Source organism: Melospiza georgiana, chromosome 3 (genome assembly GCF_028018845.1).
Source record: "Melospiza georgiana isolate bMelGeo1 chromosome 3, bMelGeo1.pri, whole genome shotgun sequence".
NCBI classification, from domain to species: Eukaryota; Metazoa; Chordata; class Aves; order Passeriformes; family Passerellidae; genus Melospiza; species Melospiza georgiana.
The window spans coordinates 13,277,480-13,304,192 of NC_080432.1; the positions used below are offsets into that span (position 1 = coordinate 13,277,480).

General features: G+C 43.7%; 1 protein-coding gene across 2 annotated transcripts; it reads left to right on the forward strand.

Moving 5' to 3' along the window:
- Positions 1 to 202: 202 nt before the first annotated feature.
- Positions 203 to 26,702, forward strand: PUS10 (pseudouridine synthase 10). Of its 2 annotated transcripts, XM_058019693.1 has the most exons (18): positions 203 to 224; positions 1,788 to 1,924; positions 2,929 to 3,216; positions 4,508 to 4,594; positions 8,630 to 8,664; positions 9,110 to 9,221; positions 10,729 to 10,790; positions 13,261 to 13,306; positions 14,848 to 14,912; positions 15,335 to 15,420; positions 17,483 to 17,608; positions 18,374 to 18,430; positions 19,372 to 19,448; positions 19,527 to 19,582; positions 19,705 to 19,822; positions 20,947 to 21,089; positions 22,264 to 22,363; positions 22,613 to 26,702. In XM_058019693.1, the coding sequence occupies exons 2-18, from the start codon at positions 1,799 to 1,801 to the stop codon at positions 22,649 to 22,651; spliced, it is 1,623 nt and encodes a 540-aa protein (XP_057875676.1). In that variant the 5' UTR covers positions 203 to 224; positions 1,788 to 1,798; the 3' UTR covers positions 22,652 to 26,702. The 2 variants fall into 2 exon arrangements, with proteins under 2 accessions (XP_057875676.1, XP_057875677.1); XM_058019694.1 differs by lacking the exons at positions 22,264 to 22,363; positions 22,613 to 26,702 and having other exon boundaries at positions 19,975 to 21,024.
- Positions 26,703 to 26,713: the final 11 nt, after the last annotated feature.

A 26,713-nucleotide genomic window follows, 5' to 3' on the forward strand; every position in this document is an offset into this window, starting at 1 on the left:
CGGCTCCACTTCGGCCTCACTCGGCTCAAATCGACCCCGGCTCGGCCCCGCTCGGTTCGGGCTCGGCCTCGCTCGGCCCCGCCCGTCGGCAGGCGCCACGTGGGAGCGCCGAGCTATTCCACCAGCCGCCCTACGGGCGCGGTGCCGCACCGCGCCGGTCGAGCGATGCGCTCTGCCGCTCTGCTAAGCGGGCCTGCGCCGGCTCCGGGGGCCGCCGAGCGAGGGTGAGCGGGAATGGGAGCGGGAACGGGAATGGAAATGGGGATGGGAATGGGAGCGGGAATAAGAATGGGAACGGGAACGGGAATGGGGATCCTGTGCCCCCTCCCCTCACAGATGGGGGGCTCTGAGCTCCCCCCTGAGGTGCTGGGCCAGAGCGGCGCCGCAGTTCCTCCCCTCACCGTGCCACCAAGTGTCAGGAATATTGACTGTCACATTTACCGGGTGGAATATTGTCACATTTACCATGTAGAGTATTGTCACATTCACCAGGTGCAATATTGTCACATGTGCCAGTGGAATATTGTCACATGTGCCAGGTGCAATATTGGCACATTTACTATGTAGAATATTGGCACATTTACCATGTGCAATATTGGCACATTTACCATGTGCAATATTGGCACATTTACCCCCGTGTGCCACGCCGTGCCAGTATAAGTGTATATAATTCACCTGGCATGGAGCTGAATTGAGGTCACAGTTACCTAAAATCGCGTTTTTGTGTGTTTGTTCTTTCCCTCTAAAAGCAGCTTGGGAGTTTCCCAGGCAGCCCTTGGTTTTTACAGCTTACCCTGAAGCGTCCAAAGCCAGGCTAAAGAAATTCACTGAATTAATCACTTTTCCATGGTGCAGAAGCTCTCCGTGGCTGCAGGATTCCTGAGCAGGACGGGGAATTGCAGGTGTAGCCGTGGCTGCCACGGAGATCATGGATAAATCCATCCCTTGGGACACAAGAACTAGCAGAGTATCAAGTGTTGCTTGCAGGAGCTAAGTCCAAAGCAAAATCGGGTGGTTCATCAGTGCTGTGGAATTCCTTGCTGAGTTTATTCCCACAATGGACTCGTTAAACCTTTGTGTGAACAGTTGTGGTTATCCTTATGTGCCTCCTGAAATTCCCTTGATGTCCAGTGAGGGTGAGCACCTCACTGGGATTCTCGCTTCTTCCAAAAAAATGTTGAGTTCACAACATTTTGGCCAAAAAAAAAACCCCCAAAACCAGTATTTTCTAAAGTTCTGGGCAGAGAGAATGACAGGAAACCAAATTAGCCATGATATTAAAAAAACCAAAAAAGCATTATGAGATTTCTCACAATGAGTTCTATACTGAGAGGGGAAATAAATCTTTATTTTATAAATCTTATAAATCTTTTTTTTTCTCCTTGTGGTTTTAACACACTGATTCTTTAGTCACTGCAATTTGAGGAGGAATTCCCATTTTAAATTTGCCTTAATATGTCTCAGCTCCACCCTCCTTCATTCAGTAAAGATTAGCGTGTGTCATGTACTTTATCCAGGATAAAACTGGGCAAAAGCTCAGCATTTCCTTGTCAGAACTTGAGTTCAGGTTTCCTAGGAAAAACACAACAAATACAGAAGCTTTTCCTGCAGCCAGTGATCTTTTTCGGTTGTTCTTCCACTTCTCTTGTGCCTGTGATTTTAAACAAATGTTGATCCCAAGTTTTCTCTAGAGGCCAACAAAAACTCCAGTTACTCTAAACCTGGTGCAGCTGAGTGTCAGCTGAGCTGTTTGTTTGTTCTGAGCTTTTCTTTTTGCTGAATTTCAGGCTTGCCCAGCATGTCTCCAGTGGCAGAGAAGGACAGAGCTGTTGTTCAGCTCCTGCTCGGCGCTGGCACGTGCCCACGATGTGTCCTGAGGTTCTGCTCTGTGGGCTCACAGCTGCTCTACAGACACCCACAACAGGTCTGTCCTTTGCTGTCCTTTTCCCTGAAAGGAAAAGGAGTCATGTAAAACTCTGCTTGTGCCTTTAATGGGATGGAAATTTATGGGAAAATGCAGATTTGGTAGGGGGATGAACTGAAGAATTGCAGGGCAAAGGATGAGGATAAATCAGAGAAATCCTCCTTGGCTTCTCTAAACCCCTGTCTTTATGCTTTGTGTCTGCTGGTGTTTGTCTTGATTGTTTTACCTTTGCTCAAGTTTAGACTCTCCACAATTCATTTTTAACATCTTCCTTCCCCACCTTTTTCCATTTTTTATCAGTTATTTGAGGCCTGTTCGTTCATTGTACCATTTTTTATCCTTTTGCATCTCTACCTGCTTTTCCTCTGAGTTGCAACAGCACAGTAACTGCTGTCTTCCCTACTGAAATCCTCTTAATGAATCCTTTTTCCTGAACTATGTCTTGTCTCTCATCCTTCCAGGAATCAGAGATGTGCAGCTAATTGTTGATTTTTGAAGGCTTCTCTCCTGATACAGAATTCTTACTCTGTGTGTTTCATTTTACCCCTACCTGTGTCTGCTCTCTCTTCTTTTTATTATAGTGACCAACTTCTTCTTTGCTCTCTCTTCTTTTTATTATAGTGGCTGACTCTGTTCCTGTTGAGTTGAAGGAATTAAATTCTAACATGATCTAAATGACAAGAAAGCATTAAATGTCTCTTTTCATGGAATAGTGTTGGGGCAAAAAATAAAAATGTTTCTGGAAGCCAGGTCTGGAAAACGTTGTCATTCTTGGGTGATAGACAAGTCTATTCAGCAATGTTTTCTCTGGAAATTTCTATTCTGAGAGAGATGCAGCTTGGAGCTGTTGAATTGTGTCTTAAAGGTGTTTTTGGGCATAAATTCCCTGTTGTTAATGACATCCACTGAGCCTCAAGTGGAGCAAACACAATTGCACTGCCCTGTGGGATGGTGTGTGTTAAAGAGGAGCAAAAACCAGGCTGTGTTTCCTCTGTTTGTGCCAGGATCTGCTGAAGGATCTGCAGGAATTCCTGAGGAACAGCCAGGAACAGGAGGGCACAGAGTGTTTGGATGTGTCTGACCCCCCTTGTAAGAGACTCAGGCTGGAGCACCAGGAGGAAGGTGCTGCTGAGCTGAACCACAACGGGGCCACCCCGCAGCTCCCCCCAGCTGGGGACACTGGGAATACTGGGAATGCTGGGAATGCTGCCCTGGACAGCTCTGCTGGGAGGGTCTGCAACGTGTGTTTGGGAATTCTCCAGGAGTTCTGTGAGCCTGACTTTGTTAAAAAGGTACATTTTTCACCTTTTGGGGTACTTTTGTGGAGTTTCTTTATGCTGGAGCCTACAGGACAGAGCTGGTGACTGAAAACACCGAGCAGTTTTTTTGTTGTTTCTTCAAAATAAATGTTTTCTCTTTTCTTTTGGAAAGAAAGAGACCAGACAACAAACCAAAACATTTGTCTGTTTTGAAGATTTGAAATGTAGATGGCAGAATCCTGCTCCACCCTGCTCCTGGGTGGGGTTTGCACACCCAGCAGTGCAGCTGGGAAGTTGCATCTCTGGTGGTGGCACCAAATTTTGCCCAGGATTTGTCACAAATGCACTTTTTTTTATTATAAAATAGCAGTGCAGGTGCAATGGGATGACTGCAGGGAGCACACTTTCCCAAGGAAAGGACCAACAGCCACGTGGTTACATGGATTTAGGAGGTGACCTGAGGTTCAGCTGCTTTCAGGGAAAACCTCTGAGGAACTCTTCACTTTTTATGTGACAGGAAAATGAGGACTCATCAAGTGCTGCTCTCTGCACCACATGTTTCTAATAACAGCATGAACCTGACTTCATGAAGTACCACAGGGCAAGAAAATGTTTTGGTGATGCAGCACATTGTGGATAATAGAGAAAATGTGAGTTAGGAGAGAATGTGGGCACAGAGCCCTGCAAATGCCATCTCTGAGCAATTGTACTGCTCATGTGAGCAATATCAGCTGGATATTTCCAGCTGAAATACCTTCTAGAAAACTCACACTGGCACCTGAGATATTTAACAGAGTTTTGATTGAAAAGGATTTGAATTAATAGCAGGAATGTATCAAAAATGGGACTAGACAGAAAGCACAATACATAGTTTCTGTTGCTGCAGGACATAATTGTTTCTTTTTTGTTTCCATGGGCAGGATCTGTATCTTTTTGCAGAATCCACTGCTGAGATTTGTTTCAGAGCTACTCTGAATGGAAAATCTGACAGCACTGGTTAAGGCACCACAAAACCTACTTATTTATACAGAAATTTCCTTCTCTGAGATGCTGGTTCCACCTAAAATTTCAATATGCAATTGGTCCTGGCCTTAAAAGAGTGAGTTTGGTTGTTTCATAGCACCAAGGATGGTGGTGACTAGTAACTTTGTTTAACAGGACAGAAAAGCTTGTATTTCAAGAAGTTGTTAGTGATTACTTTGGTTTGTATGATTAGCATCTCTCTGAGACTGTTATAACATCAATTCACAGTGATTATTCTAGAACAAAAATTACCAGCTGAGTCCCATTGCTGTGGTTTCACACTAAACTCTCTCTCTTGCAGGTGTGCCAAAAAGTGCATTCTGCTGACTACCAGTTCACCAGTTTTGTATTTTCTGTGTCACTGCCCCCACAGCTGTCTGTCAGGGAGGTAAGTAACTTAAATAACAACTTAAATAATTAAATACATATTTAAGAAAGTAACTGTGGAGTGCGTGAGCTGGAGGTGGTTTGCTTTTTAATTGTTATTGTTTAAAAAAAAACCCCAAAGCCCATGCTGGAGGTGAAGTCTGCTCTCCCCTTCCTTCTGGGTGAGCATTATTGTAATTAATAAAGGGCCTGAGTCACTTCAGCTTTCAGTTAGGCCAGGAATTACCTTCCATCTGAAGACCTAAAGGAGTTTGTTAAAACCCTCAGGTGCAGATGCCAGCCCTGCTTTGTGGATCTTCTCAGAGCTGCCCAGCTGGTCCCTTTCCAGGGATAAAGGGTAATTGGTAGTGCAAAATGCAAATGAAGGAATTTGAGGATGAACTCTTGAAGTGTTCAGCATTTTAAATGATGGGAAAATACACTTAGTTGTGAGATATTTTGCAATCTTGCTCTGCTTTCTAATATAAAATAAAATACAAGTACTGTTCTGAAAGTGATGTAAAAGTGGTGTTTTAAAGGCCAGCACGTAAATCTGTGCAGGGGATGCCTGCAGTGGTTGAGATGCTGCAGTGTAGAAGGCAGAAAGAAGTGAAGATGGAGTTGGATTTCTGTGTAGAGCTGTGGTGAGGTCTCTTCTGCTCCCACACAGTTTGGTGAATAATCTGCTGCCCGTGTGGTGCTGATTTGTGGTCTTAGCAAGTGCCACTGTCACAGCTATCAAATATTCCACTCCTAAATCCTCTGCAACATAAGATTCTCTGCTTCCCATCCTAAATTTGGCACAGCTGGTGTGTTTGCTTTGTCCTTCCTGAACCTCCCTGATTCCCACTTTGGGCTTTGATGCCTCCAAAAGGTGAGGTCTGTCAAAAAGCACTTCCAGGCCAGGTGAGCATTGGGATGCCTGTGGTGCTGTGGCAAACCCCCAAAGTTAGGTCAGGCTTTAGTGAGTCTGAGTGCAGCTTTAAGCCCGGCTGAGCTGAGGTGCTGCAGCAGCTGATGTTTGCAGGAAGCCTCGGCAGAGGGTGGTGTTGCATTGCAGTTCTGGGGACAGCAGGGGAGTCAGAGCTGTTCTGTGGCCCACACGGCAATAGATGGAGAGAAATGAGGGAGTAGGAACTCCAAAACTGGCTCTGTTCCCTTTGGAAGCACTTTTAGTTCAGGTAGGAGAAGGTTTGGATTAGGAAGTTCCTGCTGTCCCTTCTACTCCATCCCTCCACTCTTGTCAAATGCTCAAGCATCATGTTTGCTCCAGCTGCAGGGCTGAAAAGGAGTGATGGAGGAGGAAGAAAAGGGGTGATGATGGAAGAAGAATTTTAAAAATCATGGAGCTTATTTACCTCCTTTCTAAGTTTATCACTCAAAAATAAATAGGTGAGAAGCTGTTTTACAGCCACAGAAAAGCAGCAACACACAGTATGTGAAAATGTCTGAAAATGTCAAAATCGGGTATCAGAATATCTCATCATGCTTTGTGCTGAAAAGAGGCTGTTTGTTAAATTCTGCTTTTAATTCTTTGACCTGCTGTGTACAAGAACATGTGGAATCCTGTCCTCAAAAGCACCCAAAGGCAGCCTCTCTCCCACTGCCCTCTGGTGTGACACACAGATTTTCTCCATCATCTTTTTTAACAAAAATAAAATCAGAAACTGCCTCTGAGTGTTACCTTCATCCCATTTAATTATGACACTTGTCATCCTGCCAAGTGTAAAAGGTATGAGGGAAGCTGGAGAGGAGCAGGACATAAAATCTGCATTTGCATAGTATTTGTGTCTGGGATGCAAGGAAGCAATTGCCTCTTCCACAGCAGATTTGATTGAAATAAATCATAAATCCAGGAGTCCCAGGTTCCTGTCAGACAGCTCTATGAGGATGTGAGGTGAGGGGTGCCCTTCAGAAGGGTGGCAGATCACTCCTGATCCATCATCCTGTGCCTGCTGCAAGGACATTGATGCAAATAACATCTGCACTCATGGCTCCCTGCAGGGCTGCTGGGCCTCATCCTGGAATTCCCCATCTCCTGGCTCTTTGCTGAGGCACTGGAGCAATGCTGGGGCTGGGATTGCACCTGGGGTTTCAGCTGTGCTCCCTCAGACAGCACCAGAATCCCATCCTGCAGCTCCTGATCAATAAGTGCCTTGTGTGCCACTGATGTGTTTGCTGCTGAGCATTGCCCTGCAGGCTTCAGCTCTGTAATGAGCATTTCTCATTTTCAAACCTCCTCACAAACATGAAGTAATTAGGAAGGAGAGGGATCCGATCCCCTGCTCCGTGTTCAGCTGGGAGGGAGGGCAGGGGTTTGGCTGCCTTGGTGGTTGGATGTAATTTGGAATTTGGGATCTTTTTGGCTTCTGTGCTTGCAGTACCCTCATCTATTGTTTCCCCCTAATTGGAGGGGAAAAGTAATTTCTTTAATTCTCTTTCAACTTGGAAGTCAAGAGAGAGAGGAGATGAAATTTGACCTGTGCTCTCATTTTAGCATAGCTACTCCCATGCAGAAGTTTTGTCTATTTTGTAGTTTTATCCCAAGAAAACAGGGAAGAGGAGTGTGATGAGCCTCCCCTGAGTCCCAAACATCCCAAACCTGCAAGTGCTCTAAATCAAGGCATGAGAGAGGTTTCTCTGTAAATTGGCATTTGTCAAATGCAGCTTGCTAGGCCCAGCTCTGTGGTTGTCACATCCTGTAGTTGAGAGCTACGTTCAAGGAATTTCAATTGAAGCTATTTTTATTTATGATTTTATCTGGGTTATTATGCAAACAGGATTACAGTGTGCTTCAAGTGAAGCAGCCTTACTCACGCTGTCTTCAAATGCAGGACAATGAATCACAGTGGATTTGAGCAAACAGCATTTCATCACTGCAACTGCAATTGTTTTGTTCAGCACTGTGAGGGTTTGTGTATCGTGGATTTAACAAAGTTTGTGTCCTCCCTCTTAATTCCCAGCACTGTTTTTAGGGTTCCCTCATTATTTTAGGTGCACCAAATGAAGGATAAAAGACTTATTTTGTTGATTGAGTTCCTTATCAGCATGAAAAGGGATCTCTGATGTGGTTCCTTCTGATATCCATGTGATCCTGAAGTTTGAGAGCTGTTTCCAAACCTCTTCCTCAGAATTATTTCCTTGACAATGCACAGTGATTCTCTCAGCAGAGTTTGGGGGAGGTTATTCTTTAAATACATGAGAAATAAAAGGTGGGGAAGGGGTTTAAAGGCCTGCAGCCTACAGACTGAAAACTCTTTCATTGTGGTGGATTCAAATCAAACAATTTGATTTTTGGAGTTTGTCTCCAGTGGGGAGGGTGACACAGGCTGAATTATTTAAGTCCTTTCCTGCCAGTCCTAGTGTATTTTTTAGTAGAGGAGAACTGAAACTGTTGTAGTTCTTCATTGTAGGAAGTTCTGAGGGGGGTTTTTCTCTTTTTACTTATTGTTAGTGAACTCGAGCATTTGTACTGAAAGTTCCCTCTGATTTCTAGAATTATTCCTTCTGTTTCTCCCCTTTTCCAAATTTAGCCTATTCACCTAAACTGTGTTGGGTGCAATTCTGTGATCACCAAGTAAGACCAAGTATATTTTAATTCCATTTTTTTATATTGGATGATAGCTGAATTTGGGGGTTTATTAATTTATGCCAATCAGCTTTTATATCCCACTCATTTAGACACTTGTTTTTTTATTTTTACATGGAAGATAACTGATGACTTAGAGTATTTTTGTAGTTACAATATTAATAGCAAGTTTCAGTGTTCAATGATGCCTCTTTTTTTTAACCCAGATAGGATTTGATGTGAAGAACAAAGTGATGTCTTAGAAATAGGATTTGATGTGAAGAGCAAAGTGATGTCTTAGAAATAAAAACTCACAGCAATCCCATCTTTCCATTTCTGAAGCAAAACTAAATTCCTGATACTTTTTTTTCTGTCAGGAATTTAAAAAAAAACCCTTTGCAAAGAGTCTCTCAAATTGTTGGCAGTTCTGAATTTCACTTGCTTTTGTTTTTTCCTCTCTTTTCCCTGGGCATGGCTGGTGACCTGCAGCGTGCTGCTTGGCTGGGGGTGAAGCAGCAGATGAGGTGAGCCATTGCTCTTGCTGTCTGTCTGTCTGTCTGACAAAGCTCTTCATACAGACACCATTTCTCTACATTAATGCTGATTTATAGTCCCATTTACCTGATGCCTACAAAGAATAAGGTGGCAGCTGGGTTTTGTGTTTTGGTTTTTCTTTTTTACCTGGTTTAACCTCACTTGGGGTTTCTTAACTCTTTGCTCTCTAAGCTCCCAAACAAGGGGTTTGAAATGCATCTCTCCCTTCCTCAGCTTTTCTCTGGGCAGCCTCTGGAAAGACTTTTGCAACTTCTGATCTCCCAGCAAGCTCTGGCATCAGTTTCCTCAGTGCACAGAAAATCAAATAATCCATTTTACTTGGCAGTAGCTACTTAAGTTCCTCCTGCAATATTGTATGTCATGTATCTATTTCTGACAGACCCCTGTGCAAGTTATTATTTCTTTGTGATTCAGAAATCTGGGCCTTCCCTTGGCTAAGGATGACATTGTTCAGCTGAAGGAAGCTTACAAGTGGATTATTCATCCCCAGCTGGCAGAAGAGTTGGGTGTTCCTGCTGATGGAAAGGTTTTGTATAAATAACAACACTTTTGTTTCTTCATTCTTTTTTCATATGGGGGGGTGTGTGTGTATTTATGCACTTATGCACATGGTGAGGAAATAAAAATTTATCCTTTTCCTTATTAAGAGAGAAACGAGTGCCTTGTAAATTCAGGGGGGAAGTTCTTTTACCAGAGCTCTCCAAAGGGGAGTCCTGAGAGCCCAATGTTCATTTTTGTACACACAGATCTTTGCATCTTCTGAAAGCACCACAGGCCTGTGCTAAATCTCTTGTGCCATCTCCTTTTGTTAGACTTTTCCAGTTGTCTCCTTTCCAGGATCCCTGTTTTGCAGAGGCTGAGGAATGCTCCCACATTCCTTCCCTGCTCTGCTGTCACTGCCAGCACTTGTTCAGGTTCTGTGGATAAAATAAATGTCTGAAATGTACTGAGAGAGCAAAGACTGGTCCTTGTTCATTCTAATGAACACTAGAAATGGGCTTGTTGGGACCTGCACTATCCAAAGTAGGCAGTGGAAATGGGTTTTTTTTCAAACTGTTTCCAACTTGCAGATTCTGATTAATATCCTTAAAATCTTTCTGAGAGGCACTGACTGAACATGGCAATCAGGTGCTGCCAAATTCAGCAGCACCTTGAAATGTCTTGAGTGTAAATTTTCTGCACTGTGGCTGGCTGTAGGTTTCACTTGTCACCAGCCATAGCACTGACCCCAGGACTAGATTCACTTAGTCTTTATGTTGATTTCTCAGCTTCCATAATAATTACAGGCTGTGTTTTCCCAGGAGTGCTAATTGAAAGCATCCCTTTTGTCTCAGTGAAGAAAACCCCACTCAGTCACTCTGAAGGTGATCCAGGAAGAACCAAACTCCTCACACACAGAGTTAGCACAAGCTCCTCACCACTCAGGCAGGAGCCACCCCAGCCATCCCTGTACCACTAAAGTTGTTTGGTTTTTTTGTGCCCTTTATCTACAAGGCCCTTGAATATTAGCCAGTCTTTTCAATGGCCCTCCTGAGGTGTTCTGCTATCTGAGCAACACAAGTAATGAGTGTTGTTTGCCCAGGGCCAGAGAGGGAATTGGGGCAGGAATTGAGATTGTTCCTGGGCTGGCTGTCAGTCCTCCAGGATGTGTTGCCTTGCTGTGCCCCAAGGCCATGCAGGCACTGCAAAGAACCCCTGGCAGAATTCACAGTGGTGATCCTGCAGGGTTTTTATCTCTATTGCCCTCCTGGGAGGGCTCTGGGGTGTGTAATAGGCTCTGAGCCCTGGGTCTGCCTCAGCCTGCACAGGATGGCACCAGGGCAGGGCACTCGTGCCTCTGAAGGGCTCTCATGTCATCCTTGGTGGCTTCAGCAAGGCAAAAGCTGCTCTGGCACACCTTGTCATGTCTTTGAACATAAATGGATGGGTTATGCTCTCTTTTGTCTCTGCTCTTTTCCTACAACTGCAATGAGGGTGCTTGAGAATGTCCTCCCTTACCTCCTCCTTGCTCTTTTTTCTCTTTTTTCATTTAGAGTTTGTTTGAAGTTAGTGTGATCTTTGCTCACCCAGAAACAGACGAGGAGTGCCATTTCCTGTAAGTTTCTACATGTAACAAAAGATCTTTATCTAAATGTTGTGCAATATTGTTGGTTTGATTTGTTACACAGGACAATATGCAGTGTTTGTAAACTAGAGTGTGGCCTGCATCTAGATTTCCTCATGTCCACGAGAACTTGCAGAGCTTGAAGTTAAACTATCTCTGGTTAATTCTGCTAATAAAAAAAAATAGTCTGAAATTCTGATTTGAACTGGAAGGGGAGCATTCAGATAAGTTCTTCAATTTCAGCCCTCCTCAAAGTCATTCCCTGTATAACTTTTTAAACTGTGAACAATGTAATTGCAGGTGGGGGAATCTTTTGAGGTCATACCTAAGTTTTCCTGCTCCTGTAGGACACATGGACAGGAGGAAAGGCTTTGAAGTGAGTTAATCCAGCTTAGCTGGTTGATGAAAACAGACAGAAATTCCCTGGCCACTGCACAGAGACCTGGCCTGGCCCAGCAGGGCACTGCTGTACACAAAGCAGCAAAACAGTTCTGTGAATTTAGCTGCCATTTCATCTGATTTCTTAAAATCTAGCTGTAGTATATTCTGGAAAATTAGGGTCACTCTTCCTGTTTGTTGATGCTTCCTGGAAAATCTAAAGTTTCACTCAGTTAATTTGCACCTCCTGCAAGTGAAATCTCAGCATGGAAGGAAGCAGAGACGTCTCTGTTGAAATGTGAATTCATTTCTTGAGACTGCAGATTTCTCTTGCAGCCTTTATTTATCTCCTGTTTTCTCTTCTGGCAATGTGTGATCTTTGAGTGCTCAATCCACTACCTTCTTGGTTTTCCACAGATGCATCTTTTGTTTGTCCTGAGGTGGGGATGAGGGAGTGGAAGTTTGGAAGGGAGCAGTATTAGGAACAATTATTACCAGTGTTTGCTGAACATCTTGCCTTTCCAGCTTCTTCAAGACTGGGCAAAAGGGGGAGAAAATTTTACTGTTCTAAATAATGATTGCTGCAATCCTGTAAAGAACTGAAGTGTTTGTCCATCCTGCACCTTTTTGTTCTAATTTATTTATTTTTACTTCTTTCCTCTGAAATCTCTTCACTGGTATTTTCTGCTCATCCTTCCACCTTTTTTTTCTGGCATTTCAGGAATTTTGCTGTTGAGCATGTTATGGTGCCAGTGTGAGTGCTCCAAGCAGAGCAGCTGTAGAGGTGAAAGCTGTAAGGAAGTTCCATTCCATTTTGCAATTACTCAGGTTATTCCATGTGACCTGACAATATCCCTTTATTCGCCTCCTCTTTGTAGCTCACTTAAACAGCAATTAAGGCTTGAGACACTTTCTGAAGTGCAGCACATCACCTGATTTAATTACACAGCAGTTCCTGAGGGGCCAGGGCATTCTGCCTGTGGGAGTGGCTGGCTCTGGGCACATTCTGAGGCAGGGCTTTGGTTTGCAGGGAAATATGGTGAATTTGGGAATTATCACAGTAGTTTGACAGTCATGGTTTCTGTGGAATAAAGTAGGGCTTTGTCTCAACCTGGAGAACTCCAGATGTGCTTTGGGAGTGGATATTTCCACTGCAGTTTCTCACCTGTTCTTGCACAGTTGTGTGGAGGTGGGTGTGCTAAAGGACCCATGGTGTGACAGGGAAGATTGAATTGGCTCTTGTCACTTCATATTTAAGGGTAAGGTGGCACTGAAATTTTGGAAGAGGGAGTTTGCATTGCTTTGGGTCACAGACTGTTTGTATAGAAACAGCAAAACCTGCTTCCTTAGAGTCTGAGGGAGTCACAGAGGTGCTGAAAAGCACCAGCAAGACATGGTAACTTGGGTTGGAGGTCAGAAATATCTCTGCCTGCATACACAGAAATCCACAAGTCATCTCTGCCTGCATACACAGAAATCCAGAAATCAGCTCTGCCTGCATACACAGAAATGCACTAATAGGAACAGCAGCTTCCTCTACACTGCTCAGAAAAAGGGTTTGTTTCACTGACTGGGCTTTCACTTTCGTGAAACAGCCAAGTTTCCTTTCAAACAGGCACAGCACAGCTCGTGGTGAGCACCTGGGGTTACTTTTTCAGTGGGAAATTGAATTTTCCTCTCCAGAAGGGACAATTTGAATCTCAGGTTTGTGGTGGGTGTTGTCTAAGAGAGGCAAGTAAAGATTTCAGGGTGTCAGTGGATCTTGTCTAGAACTTAAAATATTACTCATGACCTTTATTGAGAAGGATTGGAAAGGACTGAAAGCTACATTTGTGTGCTTTTCCATCCCATCTCAAATCTGAGACATGGTGCTGGTCAGAGCAGAGCTTTGTCCATGATTTCTCTGGATCAAGCAATGCACATCCTGCACCATTTTTAGGATAAAGGGAATTAGAAACTTTGAGCTAAGCTGTGGAATGAGACACTGGATGTATGTGTACAAAACCATTTACGTGCTGTGCTTGTGAGTCTGTCTGTTTCTTTCTCTGTAAGAGGAGCAGCTGATTTTCATTTCTGTGTTTAGAGCCACAGCCTGCCCAGACTGTTTCAAACCAGCAAAGAACAAACAGGTAAGATCTCATCATTGTATTTCTGCTCTGGCATTCAGAATTTCACAGCAGTAGCCTACAGCTTACGTGGGTATTCAGTCAGTGCTCAGTGTCTGCTTTCCCTTCATCAAAAAGCTCTCTGGTTTCCAATTGTGTGAAAATAAAGTTGTGTCCTTTATTCACTTCACAATTCTCAGCTTAGGAAAACCAGGAGCCTGGTGCTTTTGTTTAGGTTGTTCACTTTCCAGGCTGTCCAAAGGCCATCATTTTAGGAAGGTTCTCTGTAAATACCTCCCTTAAGATCTAGGCATTTGATTGTCATGCATTAAAAGTGGCATGAAAGGTGATCCTCCAGCTCTCTGTGGGTGAAGCAGTTCAGATAAGCCACGTTGTGAAGATGAGACTCAGCAGCCAGAAGGGAGATGATCACACTGCAGTTTCCATGTGCTCTGATCTCCATGAAAGCCAGCATACATGCAGGATGGTTTTATCCTGCCTGCCTCTGGAGGAGGAGACAGAGAAAAGGGACCTTGCACTTGCTGCAGACCCTGAGCAGGCTCACAGCCACTGAAGGAAAAGGGGACACACGAGGATGAAACACCAGCCAGAGGGAAGCTGCTACAAGTGGGACAGTTGGTGTGATCAGAGGGGGAAAAGTAACTCCTGTCAGAGGCCACTGCAAGGCCTTTGATTCTCTCTGGTGAAGATCTGCCAGCGTTTGGCAGAGGCAGATCTGGCCCAGGAATTGTGCTGACTCTGCTCCACCTGACCCATAAGCAGCACTCTTTTTTTGGAGTTGTATTGTTATAACTCACTGCTTGTGCATTGCTGCCCTTGAAAAGGGGGAAATCCCACATAAGGAGCTAAAGCAGCAGGGCCTGGCCGTTAAATCCACACAGGCAACAAAATGTTGGGGAATCTAAAGAAAAATACCAGCTCTGAAGAGCTGTCAGAGGTTTGTCCTCACAAAGAAGCTGGGCTTCAAGGGCTGTGTTAATCAGAGGAGTGGTGTAAAAACTGGCTTCTGAGGGAAAATGTCTGTGCTGTCTGTGTAGATAGTTATTTAAACCTGCTGCTGCTTTCAGGGCTTTCCTGCTCATCTGTTCTGTGAGGAAGGGAAGTGCTGTTATCTCTGAATTATGCTTGGAAGGAGAAAGAGCAGCTTTCCTGAAGACACCCAGGAACTCTCCAGAGCCAAGATTTGAATTGTCCCAAACAGTCACACAGGGTTTATTTATTTGTTTGTTTGTTTGTTTTCCTAAATCCCCAATCCAGTTTGCATAAAAGACACCATTAACTTGGAAATTCAGGGGACAGCCATTAGGGCAGTCCCAGGGCTGGAGCACATGGCTGGGAGGGGAGGCTGAGGAACCTGGACTTCTTCTTTCTGTTCATGGATTTAGGATTCTGGTTTTAAACTGTTTTGGAAATTTGGACCTGGGCTCCCAGGTAATTAGTGAAAGAACTACACAGTGTAAGTTTCAGTGCTTTTTTTCTTCCTCAGGCATATCCTTTCCTTGCTTTTCTTAGCTCTTGACTCATTTTTTTATTTCACTGTGCAGTCTGTTTTCACCAGAATGGCAGTTATAAAAGCCCTGGAGAGGATAAAAGAAGAGGATTTTCTCAAGTAAGTAAATACTGAAACTAGTTCTTAGTATTGTGCTTTAATATAGAATTAGGGAGGGGAGGAAAAAATCCAGTGGGTGTGTAGTGGTAGAGTGGCTTTAAAAGAACTTTTGATTGTTTGAATTCTGTTGGTTTACTGCTTAAAACATGTTTTCTTTCTGGCAATAGAAAATAACTCCTGTTCTTTAATTAAAAGGATGATTTTGAACTTTAGAGTTTGTAAGGTAAGCTTCCCTTTACAAGAAATATTCCCATATTTCTAAAATGTTAGGAGTTGAGTTTCAAGAAAACACCAAGTGCTGTTAAATGGTTAAAAAATCACACACAGTGGGCAGCCAAAATAGGCACTTTTTACTGCTCTGGTGATGCTCCATCATGTTCTGGTAGTGATAATGCTTTACTCTGTTTTCATTTTTAATACAGGCATTTTCCATGTCCCCCAAGCTCACCAAAGAACCTCTGTGATGCTCTGGAAATCCAGTGCAATAATGGTGCAGTTTTTGTGGCTGGTAAAGTGATCCCATTCTTTGCTGCTGTCTTGTCTTGAAGGGAACTTTGTAACCCTGCTCTGAGACCCAGAGCATTCTTGCTCTTTGTTAATCCCTGTAATGAGGTGTAAGGAGCAAAGAAACAAACCCAGCTCTGTCCAAGAGTGCCTTGAAAGGGGAAGAATTATATTTGAGCTCTGCTGAAGATATTATTTTGTCAAAAGTTAGAAATTATGGATCCCCTCAGAATAATGCTTTGAGAAAGGCACCTCCACACCAGAAGCTCCCAGCAGTGCTGTTCCCTTCCCTGGGGTTTGATTTGGATTCAGAGGTTTTCACCATCTGGATTTCTCTGCTTATTATCCCATCCAAACCTGCAAATCTTAATGGGATTTATAAAAGTTGGGGTGGGACAGGTGGTGCAGCAGCAGCTCAGGCAGTGCAACATTCTGAGTTGAGATGGTTGAACTTTTCTATCCTCTGCCTGCCAGAGTATCTGCCACTCTCCTTGTCCTTTGTAGGAACAGCTTATTTAAATACATGCAAACTGATTATTGCTAAAAAGAACCCAACCTTTAATTTAAATCAAACATACTGTGCTGATAAAAATCCTGAATATAAAGAAATGGAAAATGAAAAAGTGCAAAAGTGAATGGCAGGGTAGGTGATGTTCTACATAAACCATTCCTTATTTTTAATTACTGATTAGACAGTCAGATGTACATTTTGGTAAATCCAAGATACCCAGTTCCTTTTAGGCTTTTCCAAACCTACTGCTTTATTTTAAGTCGCTTTATTGGGTAGTTTTTGTCAGAATTCAACAGTATGAAGAGCAAAACAGAGGTTTTGCTTTCTGCCTGTCATTTAATACTGGTCTTTATTTATAGTTTACATTTTGCTCCAATAAACAATCCAGGCAGGTGTTTAATTTTTGAAGACCTAAATCCAGAATAGAATTTATTGAGTACAGTCCAGATATTTTGCTTTTATAAATGAGATGGGATCTTAATTTGTAAGCACAACATTGTCCTCTTGACCTTACCTTTAGTGTTTACACCCCAACCTTTTTTAAGGATTTTGGGGCTGTCAAACCAAAAAACACCTTCTGTTTTTTTAAACCTACTCTTGTTCAGTTCAAAAGTTAAAATTATTAGAATGGGGAGCTGAGAGGAAAAAAAAAAAAAAAAAGCAAATCTAAAAATCTAATTCTCTCCTTTTTCTGGTTTATGGAAAGAGAATTTAGCAGTGTGAGGCTCCAGTGTGATGAGTCACCCTACTTTCATTTACCCCAGTAAAACTGTGTTACTCAGTTTCCCCATTTGTTTGTGTGGCTTTTTCTGCTGCTCAAACTGCAAAAAGGAAACATTGTTCGAGATAGGAAAATATGATAGGAAACCCCAAACCCTGAGATGTCAGAGGCCCAAAGCAATGCACAGAGCTGCTCTGAGTTCCTTTGCTTTTCTATTTGCAAGGTTTCAGGTTGAAAGCAGTTTAAGCTCCTTGGCCTTGATGAATTATTTCCTTGCTTTGAGAATATTTTCAGTTCTAATCAAACCTGTCCATAAAAAAGCTCATATTGGTCATCCACATCAGGCTTGTTCTTGTGTTATAGCCTGCCATGGAGATGCCACCAAAACATCGCTGGCACCACCCAAAGATGCCAATCTCTTTACCTGGCACCTTCCCAAGACTCCTGCCATTCCTCCTCATTTATTATGGGGACTTTTCACTCCTTGCATGGTGCTCCTTGTAGAGAGCCAAAGCATTTTAGTGTGGGTTTCTTTTCTTAAGCCTTGAGGCAATGGCAGAGCTGGTTTGGGTTATTTCACACAGGAGGGTGGTGCCTGGAGGCAGGGCTGCAGCCACAGGCTCTCCAAGCCCACCCTCAGTGTCCATCCTGCCCCTTCCCTGGACACAGCCATGTGTGACCCACATTTTGGTCTCATGCTTCTGCCATTAAACAATCTGGAGCTCTCAATTTATTTGCACAAAGCTCCCATGGAAGTGAAATGTGCTGGGCAAAAGTGCAGCTTTCACTCATGGCTGTGGAATGGGTTAGAAGTACCATGGTTGTCTTTTACAGGAAGATACAACAAATATTCCAGGAATTTACCTCAGACTCCCTGGATTATTGATGGGGAGAGAAAGCTGGAATCTTCAGTGGAAGAATTGATTTCAGAGCATCTGATGGCAGAATTCAAGGCAGACAGTAAGTCTTCAGGAGATCTCCTTCCATACATATTTTCCATCACTACTAGAAGATTCTTGTTAATATGAGAGTATAATGGAAAAAAATGATGTTTCTTTATCCCTCTTGTTTCCTTCCAAGTTAAAGCTTGTAAACTTTATTTAGCTGTGATCTGGGAGTAATTAGGTCCTTTCATCCTGCTAAAGTAGCTCCTCAGTGGATCTGATGGTGCAGATATGTTGGTTTCATGTGGTAGTGGTTTTGCTCAACCAGACTTCACAGTTAGTAATTCATAGAATGACTTGTACCAAGAAGGTTTTTGCCACAGGATCTGCCTGGCTTTTGAGCCCCTCATGTTTCTGGCCATTTATTTTCCTCAGTGCATAAAGTTCCACAGGTTAAATGCTCATCCAGGGATTGTCCAGATGAAATAATCACTGCCCATCATTTGTCATCTGACAGATTGGAATTAGAGACATAGAAGGCCCAAGGAAAAGCTGCATTAAATAATAGCTTGGAAAAAACCCTGCTACTTCCTTCTCTTCTCCTCCCAGTGGATAAATTAGTCTGGTTGTAGCAGTCTCATTCAGGCCAAGGAATTGGGAGAGCTCTTCAAGAAACTTGGGAATAAATAGGAATTCCCATGGTTTGTGAAGTGCAGGCTCCAATGTACAAAGCAGATTTTGCAAACAAGTTTAGAAAGAAAGTATTTCAACTTTTAAAAGCTGTAGAGAGAGTTAAAAATGTAAAATAAAAGCTCACCTACCCTGTTCAAATCTGTTACAGGCTTTAATTTTAGTTCCTCTGGAAGAGAAGACGTGGATGTGAGGACACTAGGCAATGGTAAGGCTTGGGAAACCTCTTGTGAATCACAGAGATTAAATGGGTGTGTGGAGCTCCTCTGACAGATCCTGCTGAATGCCAAGTGTGTGACCAGGCATGCTTTGGAATTTTATCTCAGATAAAATTTTTTTTGGTTTTATGAAGCTGTTGGACTTTGGGAATAACTTATCTCAGAAGTTATTCCCAAAGTCCAACAGCTTCATAAAACCAGCTGGAAACAGGAGCCCTTTTCAGTGGCCTTGGCTGCATGGGAAGGCGTAGTTAGTTAAAAGTATTTTATTTTATTTTATTCACTCCCTACTTTTCAGCCATTTATGTCAGACTGACTCCTCTCTTGTTTTCTGCTGGATCCTTCAAATTCCCTCACTGTAACTGCATGAGGGAATTGTTTTCTTTTTGAACTTGAGTCCTTTCTAAAGGTCAGCTGCTTTCCAACACACTGGAGCTGCTGTAGCCAAGGGAGGAGGGAAAGAAAAAGTAAAAATGAACAACTCTGTGTTTCAGTAGCTGTCTGATCTGTAGTGTGATTCTTGGCATGGCTTGTGCTGGGGATTGTCCTGGCCCTGAGCACAGAGTTACAACTCTGGCAACAGATGTTGAGCTGAGGGAGTGGGATTTAACATTGCCGTGCACCTGAGCATTGCTGTAGGTGACAGAAAATAAGCTAATTAGCTTTTTTTCTTATTTTATTTTTTAATTAGCACAGACTTGTACAAGATGTCTTCTGGGAAGTCATAATTTGCACTTATTGCTGATACTGGGGTTTAGTAGCCAAAAAAAAGTCCCTTGTTTCTTCCCTTGCATCTGATGCTCCATCCCTGAGCCTGCCAGTCCTGTCCCTGTTAGTGTAGCAGCAGACAGTGTTCACACCTTGCAGCCTGGCTGTGGAAATGCAGCATTAATTTAGAACAAGGTGTTTATGTGGTTTATTTTGTTGCCAGGACGGCCCTTTGCGATGGAGCTGGTGAATCCCCGCAGGATCCGTTTCAGCGCCCAGGAGATGAAGAGGCTGCAGCAGGTAAACCACGTGTGCAGCACATGCTGCCTCTGCAGCCCAGCAGCTCTGCTAACTGAGTGCTCTCTTTAACTATCACAGGCAATTAATGACTCTTCAGACAAAATACAGGTTCGAGATTTGCAGCTTGTCACCAGGTCAGTGTTCATGGTCACGCGAGGGATTTCAAAGCGGCGCTCGGGGAGTTGGGAAGTGCTCTTGCTCACTGCCTTGTATAATTATGCTTCTGTTAAGTGAGTAATTAATTTCTTTTGTTTAGAGAGGCAATTGGTCGTATGAAGGAAGGTGAGGAGGAGAAGACAAAGACCTACAGTGCCTTGATATGGACAGACAAAGCGATACAGAGAGAGGACATCGCATTTCTCAATGATATCAAGGTAGCAGGAGCTCTTGTTGCTCATTTAAACAGTACCTGTCCTGCTGCCCTAGGGAAGGGTTAAATACAGACCATCCATGGGGCTACCTCTTGCTCTGTGCATGGTTTTTGTTCTGGTTTTGTTTTATATCATCAGAGTTTCTCTTGCTATAGGGACTTCCATACCACCCTTCCTTCCTCCACCAGTCACTCCAGCAGGACACAGGGGTTGGCTGTCAGCAGAGACCACAAATCCTTGTGTGATGTTCACCTTCCAGGAGACCAAATCCTGGGAGAGGAGGAAATCTCCACCCCTTTGTTACCTTAGTAGTGTCCTGTGTAAGTGAAAAGAGCAGAAAAGCTCTTTTGTTCTGCTCCAAAGCCATTCTCCCACAGTTGCAGCACTCTGGAGGTGGAAATGTCTCGTCAAGAGTGCTAAGAGGCCTCAGGAAGGCTCAGCATGTGCAGGAATGAGAACTTTCTCCAGATGTTGGCCTGATGGAGAAGTGGGTTCAGTTTTTGGTGTGTTGCACCATTTGCTATAGGAGCTGCCCATGAGCTCATTCTCAAAGCCATTAAAGCATTACGGCTCAGGCAGACAAAAAACTGCTGGGAAGTTCTTCCTTCAGCTTCCCTTGCTCCTGACAAGTTGCCTTTCACACTGCTGCCTCTCCTTTGGGAAAGGGAGTTGGGAATGAACTTTTGAAAAGACTGTTCTGAGATATAATCTCATTTAAGGTTTTCCCCCCTCACTTTTATTTCTAGGGGGTTGGCTGTAGTTTAGACAAAGCATTTTGTGGGTGGGATTTATTTTTTTCTTCTGATTGCCCTGAGGCTCTGAGCGAGCTGCTGAATCCTGGAGTCATTCCAGCAAAGGGCTATGGAGATTTCAAGGTTATTCCTCTGTATTTGTGATTCCATTAGTTTGTGTTCATGTGAGGCCTCTGAGAGGGCTGTCCTTTTTCCTTTGATAAACTTGGAAAAAACCGGTCTTGCCTTGAGATTACTCGACTGATAACAGCAACTTAACTGATCTTGAGCACAAGGTAAAAGAGATTGGGACCAGTTAACACCACACACAGTTCCTACAATCCAGGCAGCCTTTCACCTTTCCTCCCTCATGCGTTTGGTCCCTCCTTGCCCCAGGAGCTGAAGCTGGAGCAGAAGACGCCGCTGCGGGTGCTGCACCGGCGGCCGCTGGCCGTGCGCTGCCGCCTCATCCACAGCATGAGCAGCGAGTACATCGACCAGCACCACTTCAGGCTGCACCTTAGGACACAGGCAGGAACGTATCCTGGCACCCTGCAACCTGCCAGGGAGGGCCCAGGCAGCTCCTGGGGGCACTGGCTGCGATAAGGGAGTGGGAGAGACGGGGGTGGGATGGTTGGGATGGATGGACATGAGAGGTCTCTGGAGCCAGGTCGTGGAACTTGGGGTTCCAGGGCCCTGCTGGGAGCTGCCAGCCACAGCTTGGGCCCAAAAGAAGCAAAGAGAGAGCTAAAGAGAGAGAAGGCAAGAGTGTGGTACAGAGAATGAGAGAGTAAAAGAAAGGATAAGAGAGCGAAGTTCCCGTTACAATACAATAAATCTTCTGTGCTGAATATTCTAATTCTCACTAGCCAATCTAATATAAGATACAAATCCTACAGCATTTACATACAGCCTGTAAGTATCATTACATTACCACACTGTGTTACATTTTAAACCCTACAAACTCTTCTTTGGGCCCCTTCTGCCAAGCTGTAGGGTCTGCTCTGAGCCTTAGGCCTGTCTGTAAGCAGAGGGTGTTGTTCCATCAAAAGGGGATCACCTTCAGCTGGCCTCACCTTTGTTTTCCAGTTGTTCAGTAACTGAGGTATCTCAAAGCTTGTTTTCATTTCAATCTCACTTATAGTTTCTATATTCTCAAAATCTTTTGCCAGACAATCATATTTATAAGCCTTTCCTGTTTCATCTTCCCCAACATAAGGGGAAGCTCCCTGCTCAGGTGGCTGTGGTGTTTGGAAACCCCTGCTCCCCACAGTGGTGTCTCTGCATAGTATTTGCTTTTAGGTCACAATAGTGCATTATTAAGTTTTCATTAAGTATGTGAAAGATATAAAATTTTGCTGGTTAAAATACACTTCAGCTTTTTCTAATTTAACTGAAAACTTTTTGCCTCCAAAAATTACCTTTTCCACAATATTTCATGTACTTCAGTGCAGACTGGAGATCACAGCTATTTCCAAGTTACAGTTTGGTCCTAAAGTCAATACTCAGTTTGGAATGAAACAAAATAAAGATCAGCAGTGCAGTTTTTGGCACCAGAGTCAGAAGCCAGGAATTAGGTGCTCTCCTAAAGAAAGGTATGGGCTCAACAGGATATTAAATAAGAAATTACTTAGGAGTAGAAAAAGCACTTTTTCCCCCCCGTTTTGATTTCTTTGATGTGGAATGCACCTCTCCTTAGCCAGAGTTTTCCAGCTACATTAAAGAGTTTGTGCATGGAGACTTTGGGAGAACCAAGCCCAACATTGGGTCCCTCCTGAACAGAACTGCTGACATCCTGGAGCTGGATGTAGAGGTGAGTTGGTTGCTGTTTGTCTTTCCTGGAAATTACTAAGGGAGTTGCCCCAGTTTGATGCTTTCCATGGAATTGCTCTAAGTGGATCAACATTCCTTAGCACAGGATGTATTTCCTAGTGCTACTCCCCTTTGTACATGCAGCCCAACAGAGAGTGGTGCTGCCAGGTGGTAGCAAAAGGAGTTGTGATTCTCTGGGTATCTATAAAACACCAACTCTGCTGCCTTTTTTTCCCCTGTGCTTTTCTAGTCTGTTGATGTTGACTGGCCTCCAAGCCTGGCTGATTAACCCTGGAGCTGGGATGAGGAAGCAGCAGCTCCCTGGCAGCAGCTGGTGACCAGACACTGTGCAGGACCTGTTACAGCCTGGGTGCCAAGGGTGTCCCTGGAACACTGGCATCAGGGTGATCTGCCAGAGGATACCCTTGGGCACCACTTTACACACTCAGGACCAGGTATTGGTTCAATCTCAAGCCTTACTTTTATTTCTTCTGTACATAAAAAGATTTTGGGGAGCCAATGTCTATAACCCTCCATCAAGCCAGGTTTTATTTTAAACTCTTTTTCTATTGGATACTACAGCTTTCCTTGTGTGGATGCAGGTAACACTGAGTTACCTGAAACCCACTCCCAACTTTTCCTGACACTGCTTTTTTTTTGTCAGTGGCAGTAGAGATAAGCAGATTTGTCTCTCAGAGTGCTTTTTAAAGGGGAAAAAAAAAGTTTTCCAAGGAAAACTTTGCACTTGAAACCAAGTTTTTCTCATTTAAAAACATGGGGGATGCTTCCTAGAAACAAGAGTTGAGGCTTCCTCAGCCCTTTGAGGAGTAGGAATTCCCCAGTGAGTCACAATGTACAAAAAGACTGGGAACTCCTGGTGGGTGATGGGAATGTAAAGAAAAACAGGAACACCGAGAATGTCAACGAGCAGGCAGAAATAGGAGGTACCACAGGGTGCTGGTATCGAGAGAGAGATAAAAACCTCTGATCTAGCAGCATAATACATTTCTTCTTGTACCTCACCTTGTATGGATGCCTGGAAGAGCTGAACACAGCCTAGGAACTGGAATAGGGAAGATCTGAGGTTTTCTTTGGTTATTTTAAATGTTTCCTACTAAGCACCACCATCATCTTTAGGAAGTCATTTTTTATACCAGTATCATGTTAATCCATTACGGAGGTGCTTCCCTGAAGTACAGAAGAGTTAAACTATCAACAAAAAATTAAGGTTTGGAATTTCAGATCTCTTTGTTAATATTTTGGGGCTAAAAAGGGTAACATTTGCCACGACTGTGTGGGGACAGGGAGGATCACTGGGCTGTCTTCCCTTGAATTCAGTGATGCTCCATGACAGCTTGAGCTGGAGGCTCTAAAAGTGTTAATAAATACATTTTTAAGGAGCTCCTTTAAGGCTCTGCCTGTGCTGGGCTGTCAGAACTTGTGTCTGTAACATAAGTAATTCAGAAGCTCCTGTTTTTCTAACACAGAAATTTGATTCAGACAGAAATACTATTTTTGGTTTTAATATTAAAGTTCTTATGAGCAACACATTCCATGAGTAGTTCTCAGATAATAATCTGCAGCCAGGAAGGAAATGTCATTAATGATAGAAAACTAAAGAAACTGAATGCAGAAAACAAAAGGGAATTTCATATCTGCGTGATTTCTTAAAACTCACAGTGAGCTAAAATACAATTTATAAATTCCATAATCTACAAGGGAAAGCAAAAATGTAAACAAGACTGTGCTCTCTGGACACAACAGGCATGGGAAGAGCTGCTCCAAGGGGAAATGGAGCCGGGGGGGAGAGGGAAAGGGCTGCCAAGGACACACAAGGCTCTTCCCTGTGCAGCCCCTGCAAGGCAGAGAGCTCCTCCCAAACTCCCAGGCTGGTTATTTTTATGGGAAATCTGAAGTATCCAAATGGGGAGGGTGGAAGCTGATATGCAAATATCCCTGAGCTCTTGAGGCAGTTCTTGGGCAGAAATGAAACTGAGAAATGTAATCTGGGGGTCTGAACTTTGTTTCCAGTCCAGTTTTGCAACTGTCACACACTGAATATTGCAGCAATAATATTCATGTTGCACTTGGGCCTTCAGCTGATTTTTAGGAGTATTTTGGTGAGTGCTCAGACTGGGTGTTTGGTGAGAGCCAGATTCCATCTTGTATTTCCCCAGCTGGACACCTCTAATGCCTCCCCCTGCATTTTGGTTTTGCATCAGCTCAGCTGGGCCTGGAGAGAGCTGGACTGGCAGCACAGCTCAGCCAAAAGCATCTGTGCCCTGGTCCCCTCTGCCTAAAAACCAACAGCTCTGCCCCAAAACCTGCTCAGGCACATCAGCCCTCACATGCCCGACGTTTTATAGCAACAGGGAGCAGAAAATACCCCAAAAAAGCCCAGGATAAGCAGCCCAGAACCTACCTTGTCCCTTTCCCTGCCTGCCCGTGGTGAGGGACGTCACGAAGCTGAGGAGCTGCAGAAGCTGAGCACTTTGTATAACCAGTTTCTTTTAATTACCAAACCAACTTGTTTATAAAGGAAACCAGAAGTTTGAAAAAATTTAATTATACAGTAAAAACAAATTATACTACAAAGAGCTTTATAAAGTGAGCAGAGGGTTTTCTGAAGTTAGCAAAATGTTTACATTTAATATACTTAAAACTGAGAACTTCAAAAAAAAAGAACAATAAACAACATGATTCAAACTGTCTGTGTATTTCTTTGGCCTTTCTATTGCTTAGGAGTGGAGGAGAGAAGTGAGGAAACACTGCTTTAAAACAGTTTTCAGTTTGTTGTGCACCTGGAGTCAGGGGAAGCAGTTTCCAATGCTCACCTGACTGATGGAACTCCAGCAGCAGCACTGGAGTGCTCCCAATGCAATGGATTCCTGCAGGGAAGGCATCCCTGCTTTCCTGAAAGCCACAGAGGGGTTCTGGAGCACCTTTCCTTGTGTACAACTCTACATCTCAAGTGGCTTGTTTGATTTGGGGGCTGGGTCGAGGACAAGTTGTTGCTTTTTTTTGTTGTTGTGCTCATAGTGCAATTTTTCATCACCAAAAGGTGACAAGGAGGACCTTACCTGCCCTAAAGAGCAGCTGTGTCCCTTAGAAATACTCAGACATTTCCCTGTGTTGCTTGTAAAAAAATAAGAGCATAAAATAAAGTTGCCAAGGCCAGAGTGTCTTACCCAGCCAGGTACCTCCATCTGGAGGTGTCAGGAACAGCTCCTGCTCAGGCTAAGAGTGAAGACTGGGAATCAAGTGGGTGGGAAGAACTTCTGGTCCCTGATACAGAGGACAGAGGAGTGGTTTTCATTAGTACAGACTGAAATGGCTTTAAAAGTTGTTAATAGAGGTGAGGCTGCAGCAGGGCAGCCTCTGGCTTTGCCCTCCTGGGAGGGGGTGGTGCTGGGGAGGCAGGACCTGAGCCTTTTTGAAGCAGTCACTTGCATAGCAGGAAACTGCCAGGATACCTGAGGAAAGAGTGAGTAAGTGGATACTCTGGCTCCAGAGATTCCTGCCTTTCCAAATCTCACTCACATGGCAGCTGCACACACACACACACAAGCTGCAGAGCAGTATCAGCTTCATTCCTAAAGCTACAGGGGCGTGGCTTGTGAGATTGTGCAGTCTGGCTGGAGTGCAGACAAGTCCTCACTTTCTGTTCCTTGTCTTGTGCAGTGATTTCCTTTACAACAGAGCTTTTACAACTATTTAAAAACTCAAACCTTCCGGTCTTTTTAAATATATCTAACAATGACATAGTCATTAAAAAAAATTTATGAGTAAATTTGCCTTCAAAGCAAACGGAGTGTGGTGACAGCGTGGAAAATCAATACACATTCTCATTTTAGAAGAATATTTATAGAAAGGGAATTAAAAACCCAAATCTTTCAAGTAAGTTGAGCAGAACTCAGGTGCCATTCATTAGACAGGACTGAATTAGAGTGCTCACGTGCAGGGTTTTTTTCCTAATTTCTGTACTATCAAAATTTAAATTTAATTTCTATAGCAAAAATGGCTATTTCAAAACAACTTCAACCCTGTGAAGTACTTGAAACTTTAACCCTTCTGAAGATGCCAGCTTTTACAGTCCCCAAAAGTAAGGAAGCTTTAAGTGTTAACAGTTCCCACTTCTAAAAACACATCTACAAGATACTTTAGGTACAGAAACCCCAAACCCCACTCCCACCTCCCTCTTTAGGGGCACCACTGTGGGCTGCAATAAATAACCTTTAAGTTATAACCTGAAACTTGCACGGCAACATTCTGAAAGAGAAGAAAGCAGGGACTCCAGAAGGGTAAATGACATGAAAGGCTCCTCTCCAGGCAGCAGCACCGGCGGAGCTTT